Source organism: Vicugna pacos, chromosome 33, assembly GCF_048564905.1.
Source record: "Vicugna pacos chromosome 33, VicPac4, whole genome shotgun sequence".
NCBI classification, from domain to species: Eukaryota; Metazoa; Chordata; class Mammalia; order Artiodactyla; family Camelidae; genus Vicugna; species Vicugna pacos.
The window spans coordinates 3,907,471-3,922,167 of NC_133019.1; the positions used below are offsets into that span (position 1 = coordinate 3,907,471).

The following is a 14,697-nucleotide window of genomic DNA, read 5'->3' on the forward strand; positions in this document are numbered from 1 at the left end:
GTCTGAGTGTAATAAACGTGTGTATCAAATAATTGTATTAGAAAAATTAAGCACGAATCCTTCTAAAGTATTTCCAATGCCTGAAGATTTTCCTCCAGATGTAAAAGTACCATTTGTAAGGTTCCAAGGGTCATCTGTCATTAACTCTTCTTATACTGACTGTGTATTCATTCTAAATTTTAGCGGGCTTGTATCTTTAAATTGTTTTGCTCTTCAAAAAATGCTTTCTACTGTGTGATTCTTAAACTGTTGCTAAGAATGCTTCTCCGCTTGCCGCAGGGATTAGGAGCTTCCCTTTCGCTCAGCTTCCTTACCTCTTGGTCAGTACAGGATGAAGAATCAGCTGGTTCTAAACTACTGATGGTGATTCTCCGGGTTTAGGTCGGAGACTTGTGCTCTATAAAAAGCTTGTTGGGGACGTGAAGTCTGAGCAGGTGTTACGCCAATCAGGAAAAAAGGGGTTAAAGCAACCGCTTGGTCTGCAGGAGCACCCAGTTCCTTTCTTTGCTTCTGGTGGCCTTGAGATGGACTCTGCTTGGTTCCTTCCCTGCCTCCCTGCTCTTTGTTACCTTTTGTTTCTGCTAGATTTTCATTAGCTGCTGAAGAAGGGAATAGAAAACAGATAACGTGTTGATTTTGAAGTTGAAAACTTTTTTTTTTTAACTTCTGGTAGCAGAGTCAAAACTGTGGGAACAAGTCTTAGAAGGTCTGCCTTGGTGCATGGGTCGGGGTGAGGCGAGAGCAGGCTCTCACTGCAGCTGGGGTGCAGGGTGGGGAGGATGGAGCCTGATGTGGCAGCGGGGATACAAAAGGAGGCTTCCTGAGTGATCCTGCATTAGTCAGACTGCCCTTGGTGTCCTGTGCGCAGGTGCTGCTTGCGGTCACTTTTTCATGTTTGAAAGGGCTTTGAGGCGGTGAGGTAAATCAGCCTTGAGAATGAAAGGGCAGAAGAAATGATTTAAAGGACGGGGAGATAGGATTCATGAAAACACATCGTTTTTTGCCACATTGCCCTGCACAGAGTTTGTACCAATTTACATTCCCACTGACAGTGTATGTTTATTTTCCCACATTTTCTTCCAAATAGCTTGTTAAAACTTTTTTTAAAAAAATCTTTGCCTGATAGATAAAAAAGCATCTTATTGTGATTTGCATTTCTACTATGAGTGAAATAAAATACTTCTTATAATGTTTTAAGGTTCTTTCGTATTTTTCTATAATTATACTGTTTATGCTCTTTGCCTATTTATCTTTCGGGTTATTGGGTCTTAAATGCACTCTATGTATATTAAGGAAATTAGCCCATTGCGATAGGTTCCAAATGTTTTTTTCTTAATTATCTTTGACTTTATAACTAAATTTTTTTTCTTTGATTAGGAAAGATTTGAAAATTTGTAGATAGTAAAATGTATCAGTCTTTTATGGTTTCAGGGCTTCTTAGAATTGTACTTAGGACTTTGTCACTGTGAGGTGGTAAAAGCTTTCCCTTAATTTTCTTTTATGGTTTTACTTTTGCATTTAAGTTTTTGATCCATTGGGAATTATTTTAATGGATGGAATGAGGAAGAGGTTAAATTTAATTCTATCTCTTTGGAATATTTGGAAAATGATAGGGGATTTATGACACAGAAAGATCTCAATAATCCTTTCATTTTTTTATGCTTATATTCAGGCCAAAATTTGCTCTGGATTTGTCTTGAGTGAAACTCATTAGACTAGTTTGCAAGATATCTCTGTGTAAATTGTTTAGGAGTTTTTCCACTAGAGCTGCTCTCAAGTTTGTTTTCTAAATTTGTTCCCAGTCCTGACAGCAAATTTTGGTTTCTATCAGGAATATATTTAATGATCACAGTCAGTAGATTAAAACTATGTAATTTTTGAAGCAACAGGGTTAAAACAGTAACACGTTATGTAAATTGTAGTTTTGTAGAAAGGAAAAGGTATTGTATTAAACTAAGTCAGCTAGAGGATTCATTTTCCTTATTTTCAAATACGAAAATTCAAAGGTATCCCAGTTGGGTGTCTTTAGATAAATTTTATCTGATCAGATTTAGTATAAAACTAGGCTCAGCCGTTTGTGGCTGCTCAGTAAAAGGCAGATGCTCGTGACTGGCTGGCGTGTCAGTGGTTGGTACCGGCATGGCTGTGTTCTCAGTAACAGTTGTGCTGCTGCCAGGGGTACAGGTGTTGCACTTCCCACTCCTTCCCCAGTGGGTCATCTTACTGCTACCATAGACGCCTGCAGTTTAAATTATTTGTAAAAATGTTGCATGCTTTTACTTGCTAATTGTCAGCATCTTTTAACTCATGATACTTTTTTTTCCCCTTAAAAACCCGTGGACAGACTTGGTTGTTGTGCCCCACTTTGGGTACCTGAGCCAAGGTGTGTATGACAGTTACTACTGGGGAGAAAGAGAGATGGGTGTAATACTAGAAGCACGAAGCCGGGCAGGTCCCTAGACCGTGCTCAGTTGTGGTCCTCCTCGGCTGTGAGGTCTGTAGCCATGTCTCTCACGATGCTTGGCGCAAGAAACCTTTGCATGCAGTGTTAGCCTTTCTAGGGTTCTGTTTACCTTTCTTAAGTCTGAGATAAAAAAGGGGTATAAGGAAGAAAAGGCTGCATTTTGAAAACTTCTATTTTTTAACTTACTAACTGGCAACTTTGAGAAGAGAGAAATAGTTATTAACTAAATAATAATCAGTGAAAGATCACCTGCATTTGGGTTCTGCGTTTGGTTATGTAGGTCATTGAGCCCAGGGCAGTGGGCGGGGCCCGGTGTCGCAGGTGTCGCAGTCTGACGTGGTGAGTGTGCTGTATGGGATTTCCTGTCTTTGCTGCAACTGTAATTAACCCTGCACGAAACAGACTGTGGCCCGGCATGGTCACGTAGCACCTGCGTGTACACCTGTAGAGCTGAACAGCCTGAACACTGGTGGTGTTTAGTCCATGCCGTGCGGTTTAAACTTTTTTGTTCAAGATGGAGACTGAAAGCGAGAGTAGCACTTCGGGAGATGACAGTGTCTTTTGGTTGGATTCCGAAGTTATAACCCCGGTGACTGACGGTGAAGAGGAGGGAAGGGAAGAGCATTCCAGGTAATTGTGGAATTCAGTTAGTTCTCCCTCTCTCAGATTTGTCCCTCTGTCCACCTCCTTCACCTGGTTGTCTGCCCCCACCCATCCTCTGTGTTTTAATCTCTTTTCCACTAAGACTTCTTTCTCTGGGGGACGGTTTGGAGCTGAAGGGGACAGGTTTCTGTTGTATGTAGCACTCTTCATTCCACAACTTGCCCTGAGCTTGTAAAATGCATTTTAAATGACTCGTTAAAACACCAGGAAGAGAAGATGTTAGACAGGTTTTGTAGCAGCATTTCAGGAATTTCAGGTAGCGACTCATAATGAACCATTGCCCTTCCTGTATCTGATTTATACCTGGTAGATTTGATCCGAATTTGGATCTAATGGATTTTTCTTCCTCTTTTTCTCGGAGTGTGTGTGTGTGTGTGTGTGTGTGTGTGTGTGTGTGTGTGTGGCTGCTTTTGTTGCCTTATTCACGTGTATGAAACGTTTAGATTAAGTGCAGATGATTATTTCATGGCCTTGATCATTGTCTCAGACCTTGTATCTCGCTCCCCTTCCCCCTTGGCGGGTCTTTCTTGGTTTAGAATCTCTGGTTGTAACTTCGTAGTAGAAGTTTTTGAGGAAGCCTCCTGAGCAAGCAGCTCTCCCCGTTCACTGCACTGCTGAAGAAAGGTCCCCCCCAGCTTGCAGAAACAGAGCCATTTGTGTGTTAATTCTGTTGTATTGCTACAAATTTTAGAAGGTTTTTTTCCTGGCTTTTCCAAACAGGATTAGCCAATTAATTCTTTTGGAGGTATTAAAAAACTCCTGAAGAAGTTTGTACTGCGTATTATCACTGCCACCCACATGGGCAGTTAAACATCTTTTGCAGTTTCATCTACGAGTAGTTGGATAGGAGAACATACCATTATTTTCATCAGATCTTGTCTTTATGTTTAATATTCAAAAAGAGTCTTTTCTCAAGTGAAAGGATTTCTTTATCCACAAATTTCATTTTTAAAGTCTAGGTTAAATGACAAAAGAGATTGAAAATTAGGAACCCTTGATAGCTCACACTAAATCTTTTAATCAGTGGTTAAAGTGAATAAGAAGTATGTTTTACATTTTAAAGAATATTTCAGTGTTCAGAGTATGAAAATGAGCTATTTTATTAGCATATGAAATTCTTTTTTGGGTCAACTTTCTCATTCTCCCCATAATTTTATTTAACCTTTCTTATTTGAATAAGCTACTTCTCTCCCAAGGTGTGCTAACGTTTCACATCTTCCATAGTTTATAACATGGTCAGTGTCCCATGAACAGCTAGTGGGAATAAAGTACTTATTTTGTTTATGTTAAAGCTGCCTGACTGGAATGAAAATTGTGGAAGTTGTTTTGATGTGTTTATCAAAGGAGGAAACACCCTGGACTTCGTCGTCGTGACAGATTTCGTATCGCGATCCTGTTTGTCAGGCAGCAGGAGGCTGTCTGGGATTTTCTTCTGACAGTGAAATTTAAAATCAAATCTCTGTTGGACTGAGCTTTTCTCTTCCTCAGGACTGCGTGCCAGCATTTGCACCCAGAGAAGCTGAGCTAGTGTATGCGCTGTTTTAGGAAACCGTGATACCATAGGGCATGTGTCCTGTTCACAGTATTATTTCATATCTGAGTGTCATCATGGCTCACCCAAACCAAATGTGTCTTTGAGATGTCATCTTATTTTATTTATAAGTGCAACAAGGAGATCAGGGTAAGGCCACGTTCCATGTAGTGCTTCTCACCGATTCAGCAGTGAGACACGAGGAAATGGGCAGTGTGCTTGCACAGCACTCACGGCGGCATTCCAGCTGAAGAGCCTCGCAGAAGAAATGTGTGTGGGTGTCTGAGGTGAGGGTTGGATAGTGGGAGTTGGAGCTGTAACCTTGGGAGAACCAATAGTAGACTCAGTGTTGGATATGACATTGTTTTTGTGAAATCAATTTAATAGTTAAAAAAATATACAAAAAAGTCTTACGTGTTTCTTTATTTGTAGGTTTATTTATTTATTTTTAGAGGGGGCACTGGGAATTGAACCCAGGACCATGCTCTCTTCCCCTGAGCTATACCCTCTCCCTGTTTCTTTAAAATGTATGCTAATACACATTAAACCAAACTGTCATTATTAGTCACCTTCTAATTAATTTCCAAACACACACACACACACACACACACACACACACAATGAGGGCAGATGATTGTGTGCTGTCTTTTTCTCCAAGTAGCTTCTAAGCTAGGTTTTAAACTCATTCTTAAAAAGAGTAGCATTTTTGTCTTTTGAGGCACCATGGCTGAGAGGGTGAATGCATAGCTACCTAGAATGTAGGGGCTTCCAGCCAACCTCTGCTCTGGGAGGAAGTACTCACAGAGGGGCACTGTGTTTGTCCAGTCGCTTCAGACACAACGTTTATATTTGGACTTGGTTGGAGAAGGGCGGACACCGTCTTACACTGCAGCACCGTGGGAAGCTGCCCCGGCTCCCTGCGTGGCAGTGGTTCAAACCTGCCTGTCCCTGACTCACAGGTCGCTCACTATCTGATTTCTGATTTGTAGAGTGAAGTTCGTATCTGTCATACTACCACGGTAAAATGGTTCTCAGGCTAGACTCTCTAGAGCGCCTCAGAGTCCTTAGAACAGAATAGTCCTCAGGAATCGTTGGAAGAGCCCTTCTGTAAATGCGAAGGGGGAATATGAGGCAGAAAAGGAAAAACGGAAATGGTTTGTTCTTTTAAGAAAGAAAAACTCGTTTAGGAGCTGTATGCAGTGTACTGTGAGCCACGTATGTCATATACGGTGTATCAGTTATATGCGTATTAATCCTGTAGAGTAGGTGTTACTGCTTCCCATTTTCCAGATGAGGAAATTAAAGCCACAGAGACTATGTCGTCAGTATGTGGCAGAGCATAATCTGGAACCCAGGTGCAACTGATGTTGAAACTGAAAGACTTTTAGTTTTGTAAAAAAATTTTGATATATCAGCTGGTAAATGTTATTTTCTGGTAAGTAATTACTTAAGAGGCTACAGCTTATCTCTCATTTCGGAAGTGCCTCCTTTGAGGAGTCTTTGAGTACCAGTGACGTGTAGGTGATGCGGCCAACGTAACAGCGAAGTAGTGCTTGCACTAATGTGGCCTTTTAAAGACTCGGCCTCTGGAACACCTGGGACTCAGTACTGACTCACGGTGATGAAAGGTTCTAGTTCTTTGGCATGTGAGGGTAGAAATGTTTGTCGTATAGATTTGTTTAGTGTTCTCTAATGCGCATTATTGACAGATACATAGCCTGGCAAGTATGACATATAGTTTGAAACAGTTACAGAGATGATATAGTGCATAACTGAACCCCACTTTTAGGAGTTGTGTACCTTTGAAATCAGTCTACAGCTGCTCAGATCTCTTAATTAACTCTAATTTTGTATCTCCATTATAAGACAGTTAATTTTAAGCGAGAAGAGAAACTTCTGACTTTAACTAGATAATTTGGTGAACGTATTTTAATTTTTTCGGAATGTCTTTATTTATGGATCACAGAACTAATAATATCAGTTCATGCATTTGATTGGTTGGTTGGTTGCTTTTCATTCTCTGCCTCATTTGAAATGACGCTGTGACTTAGAAGACATTGCAGCCGCAGTCCAAATAGGTGGCAAGGGCTTGGAATATGGTGCTGTGTTTCTTCTAGGTTCTCCCCCCACCCCCCATCTGAGATGTTTTATTTTAGATGGCTGAAGTCCTATGGAAGCCCTTCAGGCTGTTTCACAATTATCTACTTTTAATACCATGACTGTTCTTTTGTCTTCTGTAGAAATTCCTCATTTTAGGATTCCCAGGATAGAGAGGTAGCATTAACAACTTACTGTTGACATATATATCAATATCACATTTAGGCCTGTTTTATACTCTGTGAGTTTTCATAGTCATCACACCCTTAATAATCTGTTATGTATGATACCAAAAACAGATGTGTATTTTGCAAAAAAAAAAAATTCTATTGCTCTGTGACCTTGGATGTGTGATCTGGAGTATAGTTTAGTTCCTAAAATATTCCTTCAATATGAAATATAACTTTTACTCAACGTACTCTTACCAGTGTCACAAAAAAAATTTAATTGTAATCAGCAGTCTGATGTGAACATTGCTTAATCTTAGAAAATTTTATTTATTACTGAACTCTAGCCATCAGGCTGTCTTTAGAATCTGTGAAGTGAGCCTGTCTTAACCATGAGGCATGCCGGTACAAGACTTTCTTGGTATTTCAATAATTAAACTCCTTGGGATGGAATCCAAGGCGAGCCTTTTTTATATATGTGTGTATGAGTTTTTTTTGATGTACAAGAAGGGCCTTAGAGCACAAACACTTTATGAAACTATATAAAAGTTCCTGGTTATTTAAAGTTAAAAAATTTTAAACCTCTTTTCCCTTAGCCTTTGCTTTCAACTTCAGCACTGAACCCCATAAATATTCAGTTGCATGTTCAAACTTAGTAAATGAAAATCCCTGAAACACTTAAAGCTCTGTTTATCGTATAGTCAATTTCGTTTTTAAAACAATACATAAAGTGACAAGTTTAGGAAGACTGCAGTCAGAACAAGCAAAACTTTCTAGATATTTAATTTTAGAGGTTCTGCTATACTTTAAAAACCTTTCCATTAGGGATTAGCTTCTCTTTCCATGCCCTCATATTCAGATATGCATTTTCTGTTACAGTTTGAAAATCAAATAATTTATTTCACTTTGGTGTGCTATTTTTTTCTCACTTGGCCCTCTCTTTTCTTCTCTACTTCGCTTCCTTTTAGGATAAGATCTTTAGAATATTTCTTTCACTCAGTCCTCTCCTCTCTCTCTGAGACTTTTATTTATCTCCATTCTGTCCTCACTCCCCAAACCTGGTGTTTTGCTAAAATGGTTTAATATTTTTTGCCATTCAATCAGATTCAGTTATCTGTATCGCTGTTTCTTCTCCCTTTTACTGTTTCCCATTTTAATGTGTCTGTTCCAGTTCATTTGTTATTTGGCTGATATTTTCTTGAGTAGTTTGTTCAGACAAGTTCTATGAATGATATACTTTGATTTCTTGCAAATACTCAATGCTATTTTTTCCTTTTCTTTGTAGGTAATTTGTTCTTTCTGAATGCTTGTATGATTTTCTTTTTATACTTAGTTATGTGTATTTTGTCATCAGATCTTCAGCTGGAGCTCAGCGACTTTCAGTCTACAGATTCAAGTCTTCATGTTAGGAAAGATTTTTTATTGTTTTCTATTATTAATTTACTAGCTCTTCTTTTTTTTCTCTTTTAAAATGGAGATACTGGGGACTGAACCCAGGACCTCATGCATGCTAACTAATTAAGCATGTGCTCGACCACTGCGCTATACCCCTCCCCCCATTTATTACCTCTTCTGTCTGTAATAATTTTCTCTTTGTGGAATCTATTTATCGCATACTTGGTCTCCTTAATCTGTCCTTTCAGGATGTATTTATCTTTACATTTTGATTTTGTGAGTTGAGGTATTTCTTGTACTTGTTCTTCTGGCTACTTATTTCAACTTTTTCTTGAATCTTTCAGATTCAGTTTGAGTAGAGAATAATTTTTAGCATTCTTCTCCACATACAGATATAACATATATACAGACATATACTATTTAAATAATAATAAATTTAGGTTATTGTCTTTCTTCCGTTTTGCAGCTTGATTCATTCAGTGTACAAGTTCTGTCTGTTCTGACTGAACAGGATTTAAGCCTTCACCTGCTGGGCTTCCTGCCGCCCATCTTTCCCTCCTCCCCGCCTGTGTTTTCTCTCGCTGTGCTGTGATGTGTATGGCTTCTGCCTGGCTTCTCTTAGGTGCAGACACCCAGGTGAGGAACTCTCGTCCTTCTAATTGATTGTTAAATTTATTTACAGAGCAATTTTCCAGTTTTTATTAATTCCTTGGGGGCAAGTACCTCCTTTGTTGTGGTGAGAAGTGGGAGTGTAGCCTCCTTGAACCTCTGTTTTTCTCTGATGGTTTCCCAGTCTGCGTGAGCTCACTTGGTTTTCGTCTTCCAGAAGTTGATCAAGATTTCTGGCCTGCTGGTTTCACCTATATTATTCTGTTAAGGATTTATTTCCTTTTATTTGGTTTCCTGTGAGACTTGGAGAAGGAGAACTCTGTTTTTCAACATGTACGCAGTCTTGAATTGGAAGTCCACTGGTAGTTTTTTTCATGGCTTTTGAGAGGAAACTTCTGAAGGGAGCATTCAGTGAGGCAGAATATTGATGTCTTTCATCCTGTCTAGTGGGCTCTAGAGAATAGACTGGCTTGTTTCAGTGTCCTCTTAAGGCTGGAAAGTGGGATCTTCCAGGAGAAAATGGTCTGTCATATCTGGAGTGACTGAGATGTATTAATGCATTTCAGTTTTACTGTCTGCAAAACAGGGCTAATAATAGTGCATCAAACAGTAACCAGTTAGAAAATGAAGAAAAGGAGCCCCTTTTAACAGCAGTGAAAAAGATAAAATACTCAGAAATAAACTTAATAAGGAATTCTAAGACTTATATAAAGAAAATTTAAGCTATTGAAGGGCAAAAAAGATGTTTGGAACAAATGAAAAGATATACCTTGTTCATAACAGAATATTCAACATCATAGAGATGTCAGTTTATTATAAATTTAATGGGATAATAAGAATGCTTTTAAAAAAGCTAGATAAAGTGATCTTGAAATAAACTGACCCTGGCTAAATAATTTAGCCAAGAAACTTTGGCGAAAAGAAAAAAGCAAAGATGTTGGATAGAGGATTAGTGCAACTAGACATTATACTATAACGTCTCAATAATTAAAACCTTGTGGTATTGGTATAAATAGAAGGCAGAATGGGGTAAAATGGAAAGCCTCGACATATACCCTAATGCATAAGAAGCTACGATAAAGATGGCTTCTTAACAGCCAACGGGGACACTGCGTTCTGTTCAGTAAATACTTTGGGGGAAACTGGATACACATCTGTGGAAAATAAAGAAAATTAGATACCCACCTCATACCAAGGATGAATTCCAAATGATCAAAGATAAAATGTATTAAATGAAACCATGAAAAATTTAAAGGAAAACATGGGAATATTAAAAAAAATGTTTTGGATCAGGAAAGGCATTTTGAAACTATGAAAATGCAAAACTCATAAAGGAAGGGGTTGTGAAATTCAACTGCATAAAGTTCGAAACATCTGCATTATAGAAAACAAAGCAAGGACAAATGACAGCCTGGGGAAAGTACTTGGAATTCATACTACAAATGAAGGCCTAATCTCTTTAATAAATAAATAACTAAAAGTAGAAAAGAAAAAGACCAACAACCCAACAGAAAAAATGGGCTGCTGTATGGAAAGAATATTTCACATTGTTGAGTGTTTGCCTTTCAGATGTACGTGGACATGTGTAGAAATGACATACTCACAACCTTGTAGCATTGTTTGTAATGGGAAAAGGTTGGAGATAATTCAAGAATTCATTAATAGGGAATTGGTTAAATAAATTATGGAATATCCACACGGAGGATTATTACATAGTTGTAAAAACAGTGAAGAAGCTCTTTATATACTGATATGGGAAGTTCTCCAGGAAGTATTAGAGAACTACACAACAGTGTGTAACCATGGCACTTCCTATGTAAAACGTGGGGTGGAACTGGAGGAGTAAAACTCTTCTCTCCGTTTCCTACACAAAGAGTAGTATATTTACACACTGCTTTTATACTTTGCTTTTGATAGATATATTCTTTAGTATCTATGAAAAATTATACATGTGAGTGTATATATATATATATTCATAAAATCTAGAAGAATATATAAAGCGAAATGTTTAATGGGTGAGCGTTAGGCAGATGGAGACAAGGATGGGAGGGAGATTCTTCATTGTATACCTTTTTATACTTTTTCGGATTTTGCATGACGAAATTATAATACCCGCTAAGAATTAGAGTGTATCAGGCATTTCATTTGGGAGGAACCAAAACTCAATTTCATTTCCTCCAGGATACCTCTATTCTGTTTTCATAGCCAGCACAGGTGACCCCAGTAATGTTAGAATTTCAGTTTGTTTATTTTCGAAGAATTCTAGGAATATTAGATTTATGTAAGCACTTAATAGTCCCTATAAACCAACCAGAACAGAACTCCTATATTTTAAGGGGCTTTATAATCTAGTTTTTAATATCCTCAGTAGGATATACTTTAATATCCTTCCTGAAGGTAGGAAAATATATCACTCCCTATGGTGACAGGTAATGACTTTTATCACAGACACACACAGATACCTTGTAGCTTCAGTTTTACGGCTTAAACAGAGAACACCAAACTCACCACATCAGGTATATGTCAGCTGTTCTCTTCAGTGAAATTTAAATATATTCTTTCACAAACAGATAGGCATAAATTGACTAACAAACCAAATTCTTTGTTGTCTCTGACAGAATGTCAGACCATAAGAACACCTCCCAGTCATTTCCCATACCAATGGGGACAAAAGTCACAGAACCAGGACCCAGCTGGGCAAAGAACCAGAAATAAACAAAGATTGGGAGAATAAAAAGGAAAAGGTAAAGTTCTGTTGCTGCTTGGAATTTACTCCAGGGATCAAGAAAAGATGTGCCCAGGAGTAAGCAGTGCCTTGGATACACTTCTCAGGCAGGGTGTCACTTGAACTTCTCTGAAATTTTAACTCTGTCAAGTATAATATTTTGCATTATGAACAAGAATCTCACAAAATAGAAGGTGTGTCAAAGATTCAAATAATTTTTTACTAAGCAGAGCAGCAAGATGGTAAGGCTAGTTCCCACAATTAGAAGAAAGTGTTGTTTTCACTTTTTCCTTTCGATTGAAAATATCCAGGTTCAAGTCTGCAGATGTTTAACAGAAAACTCTTGTAAGTAGAGCATTAGATTCTTCCAGTTTTATGGTTGGTAATCTTAACACTGTGTTTTTCCTGTTAGAAATGAAACTATAATCATTTTGAGGGTAAAATTTGTCCATGATTTTAAAAATATGGAACAAAATAGTCAATTAAATAATGGATATTAAGTTTTTATGGAGTTGATTCATTGGTACATGACACAAAATGTATATAAACATAATTTTTATACTTTTGTAGAACATTTGCCAATAAATTTTTATTTTATAATTTTATTCAAGTGTAATTTGTATATAAAGTCTATAAATCATAAGAATATAGCTTGAAGAATTTATATAAATGTATACATTCATATAATCACAGCACAATCAAGATATAAATTATTCTCAGCCCCTTACAAGACCCTTGCCCTCCTAGTTAGCACCTCTCCCAGAGGTAACCATTCTGACTTCTTGGTGGTTTCTCATTTTATTAATCTTCCAAAGAACCAACTTTTGGCTTTGATTTTCTGTGTTATACATCTTTCTATTTCGTTGATTTCTTTATTAAATTTATTTTCTTTCTTTACTTGGATTAATTTTCTATTCTTTCTCTAGATTTTTGTGATGGAAGATTAGATAATTTATTTTCCAACTTGTCTTATTTCCAGTAATATACATTTAGGGGGTCTGAATTTTACTGATTCAGTTGTAACCCACACATTTTAATGTGCTGTATTTTTGTTATTCAGATCTAAGTATTTTCCAATTTTCATTGTGATTTTGTGAATTTGATTCATGAGTTGTTCAGAATTGTGTTTTAAAATTTCCAAACATTTGGGAGAATTTTTAGTTACCTTTCATTAATTGACTTTTAGTGTAATTCTGTGGTGGTCACAAAATACTTTGTCCATGATTTAAATTTTTTGTATTTGTTGAGACTTGCTTCATGGTCTATCATGGTCTCTTGGAAAATGTTTCATATACACTTGAAAAGAATATACATTCTGTAGTTGTTGGGTTTAATGTTCTAGCTCAGACTGGATAATTGTGTTGTTCAGATCACCTGTTTACGTGGGATTTTTAAATTTGCTTATTCTGCCAGCTACTGAGAAATGTTTGTTAAAATCTACAATTGTAATTGTGGACTTACCTATTTTCCTTTTTGGCCTTTCAGGCTTTGCTTTATGTGTTTTGAAGCTGTGTTATTTGTTGCATGTGGGTTTTATTGTTATTTTACTCTGTTGATTTGCCACTTTTATCATCATGAAATGTCCCCCTTTATATATTTTAATTGGAATTTTTAGTCTATTTCGTTTTGGCTAAGATATAATTTATATACCATAAAATTCACTCCTTTGAAGTGTACAATAAGTGGTTTTTAGTATACTCTCAAACTTGTACAGCCACCACCACTATCTAATTGTTGAATATTTCAGAAAGAAATCTCTTACTCAATGGCAGTAACTCTGTGTGCTCCTCTCCCAAGCCCCTGGCAACCACCAGTATAATTTCTGTCTCTGTGAATTTGACTATTCTGGACACTTTGTATATATGGAATCTGACTTCTTGTGTCTGACTTCTTTCATTTAGCATAATGTTTTTACATTATGTTCATTACATTATGTTCATCCATGTGGTAGCATGAAGCACTTCATTCTTTTTTTTTTTAATGACTGAGTAATATTTTATTGTATGGATCTGCTACATTTTTTGGTTCATTTTTCAGTTGATGGTTGTTTCTACTTTTTGGCTATTATGAATAATATTGGTATGCATATTCATGTATAATTTCTTGGTGGGCATATGTTTTATTTCTCTTGGTTAAATACCTAGGAGTAGAATTGTTGAATTCTGTTTAACATTTTGAGAAACTGCCAGACTGCGCTCTACAGTGAGCGCACCATTTCTTTGAATTGTGGTCATTGGAAAGCTCTTCTAGAAATGGGAATACTGATCATACTCTCTGATGTTTGATCTCTAGGAAGATGAAGTCCTCGGTACATTCTGAAGAGGATGATTTTGTTCCAGAACTACACAGAAACGTTCACCCTCGAGAGCGGCCTGATTGGGAAGAGACGCTTAGTGCAATGGTAAGTCAGTTTTATGCATATGTATATACTGTCACTTGGTGGTATGTGCCATTGTGGGAGATTAGTGCAGAGGTGGTGGGTTACAAAGTGGTGGGTTAGATTGTGAAAGGATGGTTGCTAGTTATGCAAGATGGTCGCAGAGGGCCTCTGGAAGAAGTTGAGGACTGTGCAGACACCTGAAGGAGGTGAGGGAGTGTATTTATCTGGGAACAGAACATTTCAGGCAATGGAAGAACAAGTTAAAGGCTGTGGCATAGAATTAAACAGCAAGTTGGAAGAAACACAAATAGGACCTGGGGCTGAAATGGAGCTGGGTAGAAGTAGGAGGTGAAGTCAGAGAAGTGGTTTCTCTTAGTTTATTAAAAGGATTTTGGTTTTTTATGCTGAGTGAGCTGGGAAACCATTAGAGTTTTTTTGGCCAAGAAGTGACATGATCTGGTTTAAAATTTTAGAGGAAGTCTCTGGTTGCTTGTGAGGACGTGATCTGGTTTAAAATTTTAGAGAGAGTCTCTGGTTGCTTGTGAAGAGGCTAACAAGGGAAGCAGAAGAGGAAATAGGAGACCAGTTAGAAGGTTATTATAAAAAATGAACAGTGATGGTAGCTTGAACCAGGATGTGTTAGATGTGGTAAACAATGGTTAGATT

At 37.5% G+C, this 14,697-nt stretch overlaps 1 protein-coding gene across 5 annotated transcripts in view; it reads left to right on the forward strand.

The window, feature by feature from the left end:
• The window catches only part of ARHGAP32 (Rho GTPase activating protein 32), a 170,935-nt gene that overhangs the window by 52,572 nt on the left and 103,666 nt on the right, over nt 1–14,697 (forward strand). For 3 of the 5 annotated variants that reach the window (XM_072954126.1, XM_072954128.1, XM_072954127.1), the window contains exons 1-2: nt 2,869–3,094; nt 13,944–14,052. In XM_072954126.1, coding sequence (XP_072810227.1) covers nt 2,979–3,094; nt 13,944–14,052 — 225 coding nt within the window. In that variant the 5' untranslated portion in view covers nt 2,869–2,978. Of the gene's footprint in view, nt 1–2,868; nt 3,095–11,647; nt 11,671–13,943; nt 14,053–14,697 lie in introns of those variants that run through there. The other 2 variants (XM_072954130.1, XM_072954129.1) reach the window with 2 other exon arrangements.